The sequence below is a fragment of the Bos indicus genome, chromosome 15, assembly GCF_029378745.1.
Source record: "Bos indicus isolate NIAB-ARS_2022 breed Sahiwal x Tharparkar chromosome 15, NIAB-ARS_B.indTharparkar_mat_pri_1.0, whole genome shotgun sequence".
NCBI lineage: Eukaryota > Metazoa > Chordata > Mammalia > Artiodactyla > Bovidae > Bos > Bos indicus.
This window is the reverse complement of record NC_091774.1, coordinates 20,659,449-20,676,659: the sequence shown is the minus strand read 5'-3', so window position 1 is coordinate 20,676,659 and position 17,211 is coordinate 20,659,449. Positions and strand designations below refer to the sequence as shown.

The 17,211-nt window shown below is 37.2% G+C and overlaps 1 protein-coding gene across 2 annotated transcripts in view; it reads left to right on the top strand.

Moving 5' to 3' along the window:
* RDX (radixin) overlaps positions 1 to 17,211 on the top strand; it is a 99,469-nt gene that overhangs the window by 61,535 nt on the left and 20,723 nt on the right. For both annotated transcript variants that reach the window (XM_070803382.1, XM_070803381.1), the window contains exons 11-13: positions 8,093 to 8,253; positions 10,319 to 10,411; positions 16,390 to 16,632. In XM_070803382.1, the coding sequence (XP_070659483.1) occupies positions 8,093 to 8,253; positions 10,319 to 10,411; positions 16,390 to 16,632 (497 nt within the window). The remainder of the gene's footprint in view (positions 1 to 8,092; positions 8,254 to 10,318; positions 10,412 to 16,389; positions 16,633 to 17,211) is intronic.

Here is a 17,211-nt window from a genome sequence, read left to right as displayed (position 1 = left end):
CTATAGACTTTGCTGTCCTGGACATTTCACATAAATGCAGTCATGCAAATCATGGTCTGTTGTGACTTGTGCTAAGCATAATGTTTGCAAGTTTCATCCTGTTTTCGCATCTTTGAAGGACTTTATTGCTGAATAATATCTTATGCATATGATGCTACATTTTACTTTTTCATCAGTTTTTGAACTTGTGGGTTGTTTCTACCCTTTGACTGTTGTGTTTGCTGTAAACATTTGCGTACAAGTTACTGTGTATCCATACGTGTTCACTTCTTTTTGCTGTAAGCCTGAGAGTGGAATTGCTGGGCCGTGTGTTTAACTTTTTGAGGACTTCCCCATCTGATTTCTAAGACAACTGTTTGCCATTAACATTCCTACCAGCAAGACATGTGTTCCCCACATCCTCACCAGCACTTGACGGTGTTTGTCTTTTGGATTATAGTCATTATAAATGGCAACCACGTGCTGTCTCATTGCGGTTTTGATTTGCGTTTTCCTAATGGCTAATGATGTTGAGCATGTTTCCATATCCTTATTGGCCCTTTGTATCTCTTTGGAAAAAATGTATTTTCAAATTTTCTCTGCAGTTTTCAATCAAGTCTTTCTGTTGTTGAGGTATAAGACTTTTTAAAAATTTGTTTGTAAATCTCATATATCACATATATAATATGCAAGTATTTTCTCCTGTGGGTAATCTTTTCACTTTGTTGATGGTATTCCTTGGTTTTAAATTTGGATAAAGTCCAATTTATTATTTATTTTGGGCTTTTATTACTTGAGTTTTTGGCACAATGTCTTAGAATCATCTTGCCTGTGTTTGAACTACATAGAAATTCACGTGTACTTATTTTTGGCTTCTTTTTGCTCAGACTTATGCAGATAGCTGTAGTTTTTTTTTTACATTATTGTATAATATTCGACTGCACATATTTACCTGTTTATCCATTCTACTGGTGCTAGACATTGGGGATATTTCCTGTTTGAAGCTATTATAAAATCAGGCTGCTATGACCATTCTTGAAAATAGTAGTTGGTATACTTGTCCACTAATTTGTTGAATGTACACAACTGGAATTGTGAGTGGAATTGCAGGATCACAGCTGTACAGAGCTATTGTAGATACTGCCATCAGTTTCCCAAAGTGGTTGTATCAATTTTCATTCCTCCCAGTGCTCTACATCTTCATCATTACATCCACCACTCATTATTGTCATGATTTCTTTTTTGTTTAGCCGTTCTAGTGAATACAGTTAGTACAATGCATTCCTTGATGACTGATGACTTTGAGCACCTTAACAAATCATAGCTCTCTCTGAAGTGCCTTTTCACTTGTTTTGCCCATTCAAGAAAAACATTGGATTTTCTTCTTTTTCCTATTGATCTATTGATCCTATTGATCATGTAAAGGAAATCTTTACATGTATTATTAAAAAAAAAAAATCTCTCCATGGTATACCTTTTTACTCTCTTAATGGTTGGTGTCTTTTAATGAAAAGACAGTCAACTTTAAGCTCTGTTTATCACTCTTTTTTCTTATGATTATGAATGTGTTATTCTTTACTACCTTCTAGAAACTTTGTTTTACCTTTCACATTTCGGTCCATAGTCCATATATGTGATTTTTGTAAGGGTCAAGGTTTATTTTTTACCCATATGTATTTCTAACTGACCCAGATCCATTTATTGCTAAGACTTTGTACCGAACATAGCATCACCTTTGTCACAAATCCAGAAGTCTCTGTGTGTGAATCTATTGCTAGACGTTGTTCCACCTACTGCTGCCTGCCTGCCAAGTCGCTTCAGTTGTGTCCGACTCTGTGCGACCCCATGGACTGCAGCCTACCAGGTTTCTCCATCCCGGGATTCTCCAGGCAAGAACACTGGAGTGGGTTGCCATTTCCTTCTCCAATGCATTAAAGTGGAAAGTGAAAGTGAAGTCACTCAGTCGTGTCTAACTCTTAGCGACCCTGTGGACTGCAGCCTACCAGGCTCCTCCGTCGATGGGATTTTCCCGGCAACAGTACTGGAGTGGGGTGCCAGTGCCTTCTCCCTTGTTCCACCTACTAGTTTGCCTATTGAATTGCCAGTGCCACAGAGTTCATTTACTAGTTGTATCTAAAAAGATTTTTAACTGATGTGTCTCATAAATAAGTCATAGGTATACAATAAAATGGTAGGAAGCATGTTTCAAGGACAAGGTGACTCTTGGGCTGCCATGTTACTTTATCTTTTATCTTTAATCTTTTATGGTATTAGTTGTTAATGGTTATATGTTATATACTTTTATAATCCTGAAGTTGAGAAATGGAAAATATTAATTACTTGAAAAACTTATTAGAGAGCCATTTAATTTATAAGAAGACATCTAATGTCTACAGAAGAGTTCAATATCTGCCAAGACTAGGCTCTTCCATTTAAGTCAACAATCTGAATATACTGCTATTTCACAGAATAGACCCTCTCCTCTCATAGTATTGTGAGGTGATGCACTTCCTGGTTCATTCCTAGGTTGGTAGTTTTCTCTTTGCTATATTAACTATTCCTTTCCTCCAATCTTCTGTGACTTTCTATTCTAGTTATTCACAATACTTTTTTGAAGAGAGAGCTCCTGGAGGAGATATTCTGGAAATGGAAACTCCAGGAGAAGAAGATCAGCTGTTGAAATGTTTTTGCTGCAAACTTCTGTGGGTTGCATGAATGTGATGAAAGCTCCATAACTCTGATTTATCTTCTAAGTTGGCACTTATAATCATGCTTTTCTGTTAAGTTCTCCACCACTGCCCGTGTGTGTGTGTATGTATGTACATTTTTTTTTTTTCTTTCAGATTTTTTTCCTTTAATGTTTCATTTTCAGCCACAGGAGGAGCTTAACACACTCTTCACATTTACAGTTCTGCTATTTGTTTGGTGGTTATAAATGTTTTATCTTTTTTGAGATGGGGCTTCTTTTTTCTCCTTTAATGCATGATTCTAGTGTGTGGCTCACTGTTTTGCTAAAATAAAATTAGCAGTGTGTTTGGTCTCTGTCAAAGAGCTGAGCGTTTAGCTGGTTGTCTTTATGAAGCGATTGTAAATGGTGAGCCTAAAGGTAAAGGTGGTACGGAGTTTCTAGAAGGTAGTAAAGGAAAGACTGTGTTCATAGTCATAAGAAAAAGAGTGGTAAATTGAACTTTTATAGTTACAATTGGGACTCTGGCCCTTGGCATGTTTGCAGAGGGTTTTTTTGACTTCTGAAAATCCATTTCTGCATTATTGCCAGTGTTTGTCTGGCTTTTGATTTTTTTCCTCATGCTTTGCTTTTTTCCCAGGTTCTCCTAGATGAACAGTATCAGTCATAGTTCTTTTAATGACCTTGCTTGTTAACTCCAATGTCTGGCTAATTTATGGGTCTATTCTGTAGTCTGTTTTCCCTTTTCGGTGTGGAGGAGGGGATTTTAAAGGACCTCATTTGGTCCTGTCTGGTACGCCTGGTAGTTTTGATTAGATGCACGACACTGTATGTGAAAAAGTTATAGAGACTTTAGACGGTGTTATTTTCCTTCAGGGATGGTGGGGGTGGGGGCGGGTGGTGTCACTCAGTTATGTCTGACACTTTGCAACCCCATGGACCATAGCCCATCAGGCTCCTCCATGGGATTCTCCAGGCAAGAATACTGAAGTGGGTTGCCATTCCCTTTTCCAGGGGATCTTCTCAACCCAGGGATTGAACCCAGGTCTCCTGCACTGCTGGCATATTCTTTACCATCTGAGCCACCAAGAAAGGCCTACATTTTCTTTTAGGGAGGATTTAATTTTCTTTTGACAGAAAGAATATGTGCAGATCACCTTGATGGAGTTGTCTGGGTTTCAGGCTTTGTTAAGGTCGGTCTCTTTCTAGTTTTCCTTTTCTGCTAGTCTGTAGCCATTTGGGGGTGTCATCTGAAAGACTTGAGTATTTACCAGGACAGTTATCTTATCTTAAAGGGCCTTGAATCCAGCCTTTGATTCCCAAACTGCAAGAGGGTGTTAATCTCTTAGATCAGCTCTTTGCACTCTTAGAGCTACTTTTTACTTGTTTCTGTAGTATTTGAGCCCATATGTGTACATTTTAGGAGTTGGCAAATATCTTGAGGGGAAATAACACACAGATTTTGAGACTTTTCTATTTATTTCTTTTCAGGATCTTGTCCTTTCAAGTCTTGGATGCTTTTGCAGCTCCAGAGTCTAGATCTCTGTTTTCTCAGCTTGATAGAATATTGCAGGCTCTGCCTTTATTCCACTCTGCTAGAACTATTATATACCATTTTTTGTATATAAAATAAGCAAGTATACATGATATACACACAAAGATACGCTTTCTCTCCACTTGTTTCTTAAACAAATTGCACCTTGCTGTTTTCAATTAATGTAATCTTGAAAGTCCATATGTATTCAAAGATATCTTCCTTCCTTTTTTACAATAACACAATACTTCATTGCTTAGATGTAGTACAGATACTTTAAAATTGCTTTTTTAGTAAGTAATTTATGATCATATTCTTTTTCTGTGATTTCTAAGAATTTTAATAATAGGACTTTTATTTGCTTTTGTTTTAGAATATCAATAGTATTAGTTCTTTCTCCAGTGTAAAAATGAACTGTTGCCCTAGACTGGAAAGAGGAGGAAAAAAAAAAAACCTATACTCCTTCTGAGATTTTTTTTTATTAGTATATTTTTTACTTATAACTGTTGCAATTTTATAGTTTCCAATCTTTGCCCTTGGGGTAACATTAGAGATCATTTGGCTTGTAAAGTCTTAGACTTGTCAAAATCAAATGGTACTTGTATTCAAACCTGATTAAGAAGGAGAAACTTTCACAAATTTTATTAGCTTGAACTTAGAATAACTTTCCTGATCTACTCCTAATTTAACTTCCATAACCATCTGCATCAGTATGCTGTGTACTATTAGTGAGAGAAACAATTTATTCTGGAAACTTTCCCCCTTCATCCTGAAAGAGCTGAGATTCTAAAAGAAGCCAGATTCCTTGGCTCGCCACTTGACAGATCCTCAAAAATTGTAGGTTCTAGATTTTTATGACCCAGATGGGTAAAAACATTGATGTTATTCACTTTTCTTATCTAATCCTTCTCCTCAAGCGCCTCTAACTTGATCCAAGGTCTGGAGGGATGTTTGTTTCATAGAAATACTCTCTTCTTTTTTTTTTGGCTGTGCCACGTGGCCAGCGGGATCCTAGTTCCCTCCACCAGGGCTTGAACCTGGGGCCACGGCAGTGAAAGCACTGAGGCCTAGCCATTGGACTGCCAGGGAACTCCTAAAATACTCTGTTCATGGGTTCACAAACTCCTTCTGTAAAGGGTTGGGTAGTAAATATTTCAGGGTTTGCAGGCCACGTGATCTGTTACAGCTTTCAGTTCTACCACTGCAGCACGAAAGCAGTCATATACAATACTTAAATGAGAGAGGGTGTGAGTTCTAGTAAAACTTTATTTACAAAAATAAGATACTGGGTTGGGTTTAATCAGTGAATCATAGTTTACAAATTATAGTTCACTGGAGGGAAAAGCAGGAGGATCTTTGTTGGCATTTCAAAATCTTACTTTCTAGAAGAGGCTAGAGTAGATTTGAAGTTTTCAGTTAATTTCTCAATGTTTAAAAAATTAGACTTCTGTGTAATTCTTAATATACAACAAAGCAATCACTGCTTTATTTTCTGTTCCTCAAATTAATACTTACTACAAAAAAAAAACTGATAGAAAACAAAGAATATCGGGAAATATTTATTTTGAAAGTTAACTTTGTAACCCAGACTTATTTTTCTTTATTGTATCATAGTGTAGAAAGAATTTCTATTACGAGAGAAAGCTTTGTTTTCATTTGTAAACTTTTCTAATTATTTGTTTGCTTTTTTAGAAGAAGGATAAAGTCATGAACTTTGTGAGGTTTATTTTATATGTCAATCAACCAGATAGAATATTATAATAAGAGTTAGAGGGGTTAGCTAGCTCTGATGTCTAAGTTTTAGAAGACAAATACTAAAATGAATTAATTCTAGAATTTAGCTTCAGTAACGTCCTTCGTTACATACATTTCATCTTTATAGCCAAATAGCCACATAGAATTTTTCACTTTATCTAGAGTTTAAAGTCATTTTTCTTCCCAATCTTCTCAAATCCTCCCAAGTCTTAACTGTAGTTACTTAAATTAGTTCTGACCAAAAACAGCAAAGTTAAGAACAGTAAGGTGATTTGTACGTGACAGTTAGATTTCAAACCTTTTGACATATAGATTTTTAGGTTTTCCTCTTTTCTGAAGTATACAGAATGGGAGAGTCATCCTTCGTAGGACATTGCACCCATCTTCATAGACGACATCCTCTTGTCTTCTGTCACAGATGTCCTTGCTACTTACCGCAGATTGTCAGAATAATAGTAGTTCTTAAAATTAGTACTTTCAAATTGATTTAAACTCATTTGGCTTTATGCTAGTAATATTTTCCTTTCTCAGCTCATTAGAATAAGAGAATTAACTTTATGATCTGTATACTTAAGGATTAAAATTCATCTCATTCATCACCAAATAACTAGTTTTCTTATCATCCTGCTTGAGGAATGGATGTGTACTGATAATTCAAAATTTTCAGTAATTCATACAATCCACGTCAGAATTTCTATTTGAGTCAGTAAGTATTGTTTTCAGTCTTAATGTCTTGGGTTTACTTATCTAATACTTAGTTTAGATAAGTAAAAGTTTCCACAAGTTTTAAAGTGTGCTACTTTATAGATTTTTTAAATAGATAGCAGTTTGTTTGGTCAAAACTTTGGAGAGGGAACTTCCTTGTTGGTCCAGTGGTAAAGAATCTGCCTTCCAATGCAGGGGACAGGGGTTCGATTCCTGGTCAGGGAACTAAGATCCCACATGCCCCGAGGCAGCTAAACCTGGGCGCCACAGCTAGAGAGCCTGAGCACCGCAACTCCTGAGCCCAAGTCCTGTAGAGCTCCTGTGCTGCAACTCGAGTAAGCCCACACGCCACGAGAACCCAGCATAAATGAAATAAAAACTTTAAAACGAGCGATATATATTTTCTCAAAAAAGTTTGGCGAGGGTATTTGTTTTTTGAATTTTCATTGAATTGTAATTGATTTACAATGTTGTGTTAGTTTTAAGTGTACTGCAAAGTGAATCAGTTACACATATATCCCCTCTTTTTTTTAAAGATTCTTTTAACATATAGTCCATTACACAGTATTGAATTGAGTACCCTGTGCTATACAGCAAGTTCTTATTTATGTTTTACATATAATAGTGTGTATATGTCAGTCCCAATACCTCCCCCCACCCCCATCCCCTGCTAACCATAAGTTTGTTTTCTGTATCTGTGACTTGACTTCTGTTTTGTAAATATGTTCATTTGTACCCTTTTGTTTAGATTCCACATATAAGCAATATCGTATGATATTTGTTTTTCTCTGACTCACTTCACTCAGTCTGACAATCTCTGGTCCATCCATATTGCTGCAAGTGGTATTCTTTTGTTCTTTTTATGGCTGAGTAATATTTCATTGTATATATATACCACATCTTCTCTATCCATTCCTTTGTCTGTGGACATTTAGCTTGCTTCCATGTCTTGGCTGTTGTAAATAGTGCTGCAGCAAACATTGGGGTGCATATATATTTTTAAATTATGGTTTTCTCTTGGTATATGCCCAGGAGTGGGATTTTGGGGTCATATGATAGTTCTATTTTTAGTTTTTTGAGGAACTTCCATACTGTTCTCCATAGTAGCTGTACCAGTTTTTACATTCCCACTAACAGTGTAGGAGGGTTCTCTTTTGGAGAGAATATTTTTAAAAAATAAAGGATATGTTTCTAGAGTTAGGATAGAAACCTGAGTTATAAAGAATTTTCATTTCTTTGCATTTTTGGAGTGTAAATAGAGTTTTAAAATGTATTAGGCCTTTTTCAAGTTAAAAACAAGGTGTATGTTCATTTAAAGATGTGCTAATTTTTAAAAACTTTACAGCTTATATTCCTTGCTACTGTTTCAGCTTCTTTTCGTAATGAGAAAATTAGAATTAATCATTGTTTTGGGGGATACATATATTTGACAGAACTGGAAGAACAGACTCGAAAAGCTCTAGAATTGGACCAGGAACGAAAACGAGCAAAAGAAGAGGCAGAAAGGCTTGAAAAGGAGCGTCAAGCTGCTGAAGAGGCCAAGTCTGCTCTAGCGAAACAGGCTGCCGACCAGATGAAGAATCAGGAGCAGCTGGTAAGGGAACCTGGGTTCTATTAGGGAAAAAGAAAAATTTAGGCAAAAGTATGGATAGAATCAGTCCCACAATTTGAGACTATATATTCTCTGAACACAAATGCATCGTTCCACGCTCAGTAGCTCAGTCATGTCCAGCTCTTTGCAACCCTTTGGACTATAACCTGCCAGGCTCCTCTGTCCATGGGATTCTCCAGGCAAGAATACTGGAATGGGTTGCCATCTCCTCCTCCAAGGGATCTTCCCGACTCAGGGATCGAACTGGCACATCTCCCGTGTCTCCTGCATGGCAGGTGGACTCCTTCACCACTGAGCCACCTGGGAAGCCCTCTGAACACAAAGGTGTTGGTTAAACGTGTTTTCAGCTCTCCTCACTATGGTATGTGTGCACTCACTGCAAAGACATAGCTTTGTGAAAGTGAAAGTCATTCAGTTGTGTCTGACTCTTTGTCTCATGGACTATCCAGTCCATGGGATTCTCCAGGCCAGAATACTGGAGTGGGAAGCTGTTCCTTTTTCCAGGGAATCTTCCCAGCCCCGGGATTGAACCCAGATCTCCTTCATTGCAGGTAGATTCTTCACCAGCTGAGCCACCAGGGAGGCTGAAACATGAACTCCTAAAATACATTCACATACCTTTTTTTTTTATATATATAATTTAAATTTATTTATTTTAATTGGAGGCTAATTACTCTACAATATTATATTGGTTTTGCCATACATCAAAATGAATCCGCCACAGGTGTACACGTGTTCCCCATCCTGAACCCCCCTCCCACCTCCCTCCCTGTACTATTATTTGAATGTATTTTAAAGCAGTAAGTAGAATAACAAAGAAACATGAAACCCATGAAATAAATGAACCATTTTCTGTATTCAGACAGAGGAATGAATACCTGTCATCATAAAGGTAGTACCAGTGTAAAAATAGACAGTTTGGAGGTTGCAGTATTTATTTACTGTATTAAATAAATGATCAATATTGGGCAGCCACTGCTAGAAGTGTCTTGTACCCAAAATCAACAGTAAAAATTTTGTTTGCCAATGAGGACTAATAAGAAAACAAGTTCAGATAATGGAAACTGAAAAAAAAAAAAAGAGAGAAAACTTCTGTAAAATTAGGTATATTATACTTTCTTTAAAGCAAACCTAAGATCCAAGTAACTTAATGACAGAGTTTGGAAATGAGTCTAAACTGTTTATTTCTTCTTTTAAAAAGAAACCTAGAAATAAAACCATAAAAGATACATAGAGCTTGTAGCTAACAAAGGATTCTGATCCACTTTGATTTTATATAAGCTACTGGCATGTTTTGCTTTAGATAAACTGCCATTATGTATATTCTAAATTTTATAAGATAATCATAAGTTAATTATAAGATGGGTCATGACTGGATTTTTTTGTGTGTATTTACTGGACCTGCAAATGATGAGTATGCATGAAAGCCAGAAGAATTGGGATTTAAGTATTGGTTTAGGCGTTTCCTTGCTCTGTGTCTTTGGGTCTTTCTGAGCCTCAGATCCCTCCCTTTGAAAAATGGAGTAAAACCACCTAATAGGGTGTCACGTGAGATTATTTGACAAAGTGCCATAAAAAGCATTATGTAAACAGTTTTTTCTTTTTTTTTCCTTCTGTAAGCATTAGCAAATACTTTATTGACGAAAGTTAAAAAGTAGCTCCTAGGTTCTTGCTATGAAAACAGGAGTAACTTTGTGTATATAGAATAATAAAAAAAAGTCTCACTTTGTCTCCTTATGAGCTTATAATACAAATAAGATTTTTATGATCTTAAAGAAATAGTTCCTTTTTTTTTAAACAGAAGGCTCTATGAGAAACACATAAAAAGAGTCCGTGTTGGAATTCCCTGGCAATCCAGTGGTTAGGACTTTGCACTTTCACTGCAGGGGGCATGGGTTCTGTCCTTGGTGGGGAAACTAAAATCTTAAAAGCCACACGACGTGGCCCAAAAAGAAAAAACAGTTCATGTATATTAAAGCGTTTTTGACTTAAATTATTGAAACCCTATTATATTTTTTAGTATTGGCAATTGTTTCATTTATTTTAGGCAGCAGAACTTGCCGAATTCACTGCCAAGATTGCACTTCTAGAGGAAGCCAAGAAGAAAAAGGAAGAGGAGGCTACTGAGTGGCAACACAAAGTAATCATTTGTTCATCACTATCATTTACCAAACACCTATTTTGTACCCAGCATATGCTGAATTTATAGAGATTAAGATACAGTCATGATTTAGATGGGAAGAGATACCACTGTATGAATGTGTACATATTGTAGTTCAATATTAATCTAGTGATAAGAGCTAATCAGTACTTTGGGAACACAGAAGTGTTAGTTTCTTTAGGAATGAGGCAGGTGTTGGGGACACCCACCCTTAAAAATTTAAGCTAGCTGTTGAATGACATTCAGTTTGGGAGTAGAAAAGATGGGGACTGAAGAGATAGTCATTCCAGATTGTAGGAATTGAATGAGCATAGGAAGAATCTTATTTCAGGAACTTTGAGAGTTGAGGCTAGAAAGTTAGAGAAGTCATTAAGCTGTGAAAGGCTTTAAGTAAACACCCTGCTCAAAAGAAAGATGTTGGGAAGTATCTGTAGACTTTGGGCTTTGAAGATTTCAAAACACGTTTGTAACATGATGAAGCATGGTTTTATAAAAACAGCTTAGCAATCAGAATGATGGATGGATTAGGATAGTGGGCAGGATTACTTATGAGCTAATGACTCACTAAGGATGTGGCATTGAGAAAAGAGAGGGACAGGAATTGTTGAAGGACATTTTTTCATAGACTCAAAGGGGCATGGCAACCAAATGATTGGCTCTAAAGTTGAATTAGAAGAATGTAATCAAAACGATACTAAGATTCCAGAGTTCCTAAGTACGTGAAACTACTGTTGTCTGAAATGGCAAAAAAGTGAAAAATTAGGCTTTACTTGGAAGGGTGGGGAATATAAGAGGAGAATTTAATTCAGACTTTAAACTTTTAAATGAAACTATAATAATAATTTTTTACACTCAAAGGTATATAGTTCTGTGACTTTGCTACAACAACATGTACTTGTTAGCTAAAATGGTTTTCTTTCACTTTAAATTTTCTTTGTAGCACTTTGGATTTCATAGGGGAGTTTTTTATATTAGAGTTATGTATATATGTACATGTTGTTTAGTTGCTAAGTCGTGTCTGACTCTTCTGTGACCCCATGGACGGTAGCCCTCGAGGCTTCTCTGTCCATGGGATTTCCCAGGCAAGAATACTGGAGTGGGTTGCTGTTTCCTTCTTTAGGGGATTTTCCAGACACAGGGATTGAACTCGCATCTCCTGCATTGGCAGGCAATGTGGGAAGCCCATATATGTACATAGAGCTCCACAGAAGTGAAAGCACTGTTAACTTATATGTTAACACTTCTCTTATTAGAATTGTATCCCTCTTAGGAATGATTTATGAACTTCAGGGACACACAAACTTATAAAAATAATGTATCACAGAAACACATCCTGTGAATTATAGAAATCAGAAAATGCACGTAAAAGAAAAATCACATTCCCACAAACTAGGATCAGTATTTTAACATCACGGTGCCTATCCTTCCAGGATCTTTTCCTATGTGCATATGTGTGCTATTGTTGTTATTCAGTCATTGAGTTGTGCCCCGATGCTTTGCAACCCCATGGACTGCAGCATGCTGGGCTCCTGTCCCCTCCCCTATCTCCAGGAATTTGTTTCAGTTCATGTCCATTGAGTTGGTGATGCTATCTAACTGTCTCATCCTGCGCTGCCCCCTTCTCCTCCTGCCCTCGGTCTTTCCCAGCATCATGGCCTTTCCAATGAGTTGGCTATTCCCATCAGGTGCCCAGAGTATTGGAAATTCAGCATCAGTCCTTGCAATGAATATTCAGGTTTGATCTCCTTGCTGGACTTGCAAGAGTCTTCTCCTGCACTACAATTTGAAAGCATCAGTTCTAAAGTTCTCAACCTTTTTTATGGTTCAACTCTCACATCCGTACATGACTACTGGAAAAATCAGAACTGACTACACAGACCTTTGTTGACAAAGTGATATCTCTGTTTTTTAATACGCTGTCTAGGTTTCTCATAGCTGTCCTTCCAGAAAGCTAAATGTCTTAATTTCATGGCTGCAGTCACCATCCCCAGAGATTTTGGAGCCCAAGAAAATAAAATCTGTCTCTGCTTACACTTTTTCACCTTCTGTTTGCCATGAAGTGATGGAACTGGATGCCATGATCTTAGTTTCTTGAATGTTGAGTTTTAAACCAGCTTTTTCACTCTCCTCTCTCACCCTCATTATGAGGCTCTTTAGTTCCTCTTCACTTTCTGCCATTATAGTGGTGTCATCTGCATATCTGCGGTTGTTGATATTTCTCTGGCAGTTTTGATTCCAGCTTGTGATTCATCCAGCCTGGCATTTCACATGATATGTGCTACATACAAGATAAAATAAGCAGGGTGACAGTATACGGCCTTGTTGTACTCCTTTCCCAATTTTGAACCAGTCCGTTTTTCTACATCTGGTTCTAACTGTTGCTGCTTGTCCTGTGTACAGGTTTCTCAGGAAACAAGTAAGGTGGTCTGGTATTCCCATCTCTAAGGATTTTTCAGTTATGATCCACAATCAAAGGCTTTAGCATAGTCAATGAAACAGAAGTTGATATTTTTCTGGAATTCTCTTGCTTTCTCCATGATCCAATTAACGTTGGCAATTTGATCTCTAGTTCCTCTGCCTTTTTGAAAGCCAGCTTATACATCGGGAAGTTCTTGGTTCATGTACTGCTGAAGCTAGCTTGAGGGATTTTGAGCGTTACTTTGCTAGCATGTGTAATGAGTGCAGTTGTGTGGTAGTTTATACATTCTTTGGCATTGCCCTTCTTTGGGATTGTAGTGAAAACTGACTTTTTCCAGTCCTGTGGCCACTGCTGAGTTTTCCAAATTTGCTGACATATTGAGTGCATGTATGTGTATACATATACATTGGTATCGCTGAAGAATTGATGCTTTTGAACTCTGATGCTTTTGCACTGTCATGCTGAAGAAGACTCTTGAGAATCCCTTAGACTGCAAGGAGATCAAGCCAGTCAATCTTAAGGAAATCAACCCTGAATATTCATTGGAAGGACTGATGCTGAAGCTGAAGCTCCAGTATTTTGGCTACCTGATGAGAAGAGCCAACTCATTGGAAAAGACCCAGAATGCATGGAAAGATTGGAGGCAGGAGAAAAGGGTGACAGAGGATGAGATGGTTGGATGGTATCACCGATGCAATGGACATGAACTTGGGCAAACTCTGGGAGATAGTGAGGGACAGGGAAACCTGGTATGCTGCAGCCCATGGAGTCACGAAGAGTTGTACACAACTTGGTGACTGAACAACAACAATCATTTGTATGTCCAGAGTGAGCTCATGCTGTACATACTGTTCCATTTTAGTCAGTTTTCATCTCATCTCAGACTATATTCAAAAGTTTTTCATTTAGATATAATTGACATATAATGTATTTTCAGGTGTATAATATGGTTCGGTATTTGTATCTGTTGTGAAATGATCATCATGGTAAGTCTTGTTAACATCCATCATCATATAGCTACATAAATTTTCATCTTGTAATGTAAACTTTTAAGATTTGCTTTCTTAGCAACTTTGAAATACAGAATATATTATTAACTATAGTCCATGTTAGTCCATATAATGCTCTCTCTATATATATCCCCATGACTCATTTATTTTATACATGGGAGTTTGTACTTTTTAATTCCCTTCTCCCATTCCTCTTCAACTTTTGTTTCTGGTAACCATTGATCTGTTCTCTGTATCCATAAGCTCAGTTTTTTTGTTTGTTTGTTTTTTGATTTTTTAGATTCCACATATAAGTGAGATCATGTGGTAATTTGCTTTTCTCTGTCTGACTTATATTACTTGGCATAATACCCTCAAGGTCCATCTGTGTTGTTGCAAATGGCAATATTTTCCTTTTTTATAACTGAATAATATTCCACTGTATATGTGTACTGGATGGAAATCCAGTATCTTAAGATTTTAGAAATCCAAAATCTTAATATTTGAATATATTATATTTATATTTGCATTGTATGGGGACTTCTCTGGTGGCTCAGCAATAAAGAATCCGCCCTCAATGCAGGAGACTCTGGTTCAATCCCTGGGTCAGGAAGATCCCCTGGAGAAGGAAATGGCAACCCACTCCAGTAATTCTTGCGTGGACACTCCTACAGACAGAGGAGTCTTGTAAGCTACAGTCCATGGGGTTGCAAAGAGCCAGACATGACTTAGTGATAAAAGAACAACAATACAATATACGTATACTGCCTTTTCATTATCTCTTTACCTACTGATGGACACTTAGGTTTTTTCCGTATCTTGGCTGTTGTGTAAATAATGCTGCAGTGAACATATTGGGGGGATGTATATATCTTTTCAAGTTAGCGTTTTCTTCCTCTGGATAAATACTCAGAAGTAGAATAGCTGGATTATATATAGTAGTTCTGTTTTTAAAATTTTTAAGAGATCTTCATACTCTTTTCCACAGTGGCTACACCAGTTCACATTCCCAGTGAAGGTGAACAAGTGTTCCCTTTTTTCCACATCCTTACCAACACTTGTTATTTCTTGTCTTTTTGATAGTAGCCATTCTTACAGGTATGATGTGTTATCTCATTGTGGTTTTGATTTGCATTTCCCTGATGATTAATGATGTTGAATATCTTTCCGTGTGCCTGTTGGCCATCTCTGTCTTCTTTAGAAAAAATGTCTATTCGTATCATTTGCTCATTAAAAAAAAATACTATTAGGGTTGTTGTTTTTGTTGAGCTGTATGAATTCTTCACATATTTTGGGTATTAACACCTTATCAGAACTATAATTCACATGTATTTTCTCCTGTTTTGTATCTTGCCTTTTCATATTCTTGATATATATGTATGTGTATATATATATATTGGTTTGCAAAGCCTTTTGGTTTAAAGTTGTCCCACATGTTTGTTTTTGTTTGTATTGCTTTTGCTTTTGGTGTCAAATCCAAAAATTTATCACCAAGACCTATATCAAGGCACTTACTGTCTATATTTTTTTGAAAAGTTTTATGATTTCAGGTCCTATGTTCAAGTCTTTCGATCCATGTTGGGTTGATTTTTCTCTGTGGTGTGTACAGTAGGCGTCCAGTTTCATCCTTTTGCACGTGGCTGTCTAGTTTCCCTTCCCCAATCTATATTCTTGGCTGCTTTGTTGTAAGTTAACCATATATGCGTGAGTATATTTCTGGGCACACAGTATTCAGAATTGACCCAAAAAGTCTATTATAGCTAATTTGCCAAGCCAGTGTCCAGAGTAGGATTTTGCATTGCTTCTGTTTGATCAGTCTCTTTTAGTAGGACAGTTCTTTTTGTGATACTGATTTATTAAAAGGATCCGCATTATCCCTACTTCTGTATTTTTCTAGTTTCCTTATGATGTCATTCAGCTTGTCTTTTTTCCTTCGGTATTCTTGTAAGCTGAAAGATAAATCTAAAAGCTTAAAGGATTCAAATTAAAAGTTTCTGGCTGTGATGCCTCATAAGAGAAATTTTCATACAATTTATTATCCAAACTGGAACACTTTTTGAGAATGTAAGGGAGTGTTGTTAATTATTACACCAGGACTTTTCCAGGTAACCCAGCACGATATAATTACTCAGACAATTGGTGATGTTCGATATTTCCTGTTGTATTATATCAGAAGACACTTAATATCTGATTGGCCCAGTTATTTTAATTGATCATGGGATTAGAGTAATAACAGTCTTATTCTTCCCATGTCTGATTATATTTTATCATTGCTAAAATGTAATCTATCACGTGTGAATTTCTTTGTCATTATACCTATATCCATTTTCTCATCAACCATTTGTACAACACTTTTAGCAGCAATTGATAATCCTTGCTAGAATTAACAGTTTTATTAGGATTTACACAGTGGTGTCTTTAATTCTGAAAATAAGCTTCTATCACTGGGGCTTGTTTTTATTATCCTGACATATAGAAAGGATGACTTGAATCTTTTAATCACTGGTTCTCAAAGTAAGTTGCTTATAAGCTTATTTTTTTATGTTTAGGCTTTTGCAGCCCAGGAAGACTTGGAAAAGACCAAAGAAGAGTTAAAGACTGTGATGTCTGCCCCACCTCCGCCTCCACCACCACCAGTCATTCCTCCGACAGAAAATGAACACGATGAGCATGATGAGAATAATGCTGAGGCTAGCGCTGAATTATCAAATGATGGGGTAATGAACCATAGAAGTGAGGAGGAACGTGTGACAGAAACACAGAAAAATGAACGTGTTAAGAAGCAACTTCAGGTATTTAAATTTGCAGTTTGTATGCACATTTAAATATAGTTTGCATTTCCCCCTTTTGTTAAGACAAACTTAACTAAAAAGGAATACTTGATTTTTGGACGCGTTTAGCTCTAGCTGGCCTTGTGGTTGGTTTGTAAGTGCTTGGCCTACAGGCACATTATTTTTTCCATTGTATGTTCTTGTTACCAGATGTTTGTTAGCTTTGTGTAGAGACCTTAATTCGGTTCAGTTCAGTTGCTCAGTCGTGTCCGACTCTTTGCGATCCCATGAACTGCAGCATGCTAGGCTTCCCTGTCCATCACCAACTCCCGGAGTTCACGTCCATCGAGTCAGTGATGCCATCCAGCCATCTCACCCTCTGTCGTCCCCTTCTCCTCCTGCCCCCAATCCCTCCCAGCATCAGGGTCTTTTCCAATGAGTCAACTCTTCGCATGAGGTGGCCAAAGTACTGCAGTTTCAGCTTTAGCATCGTTCCCTCCAAAGAAATCCCAGGGCTGATCTCCTTCAGAATGGACTGGTTGGGTCTCCTTGCAGTCCAAGGGACTCTCAAGAGTCTTCTCCAACACCGCAGTTCAAAAG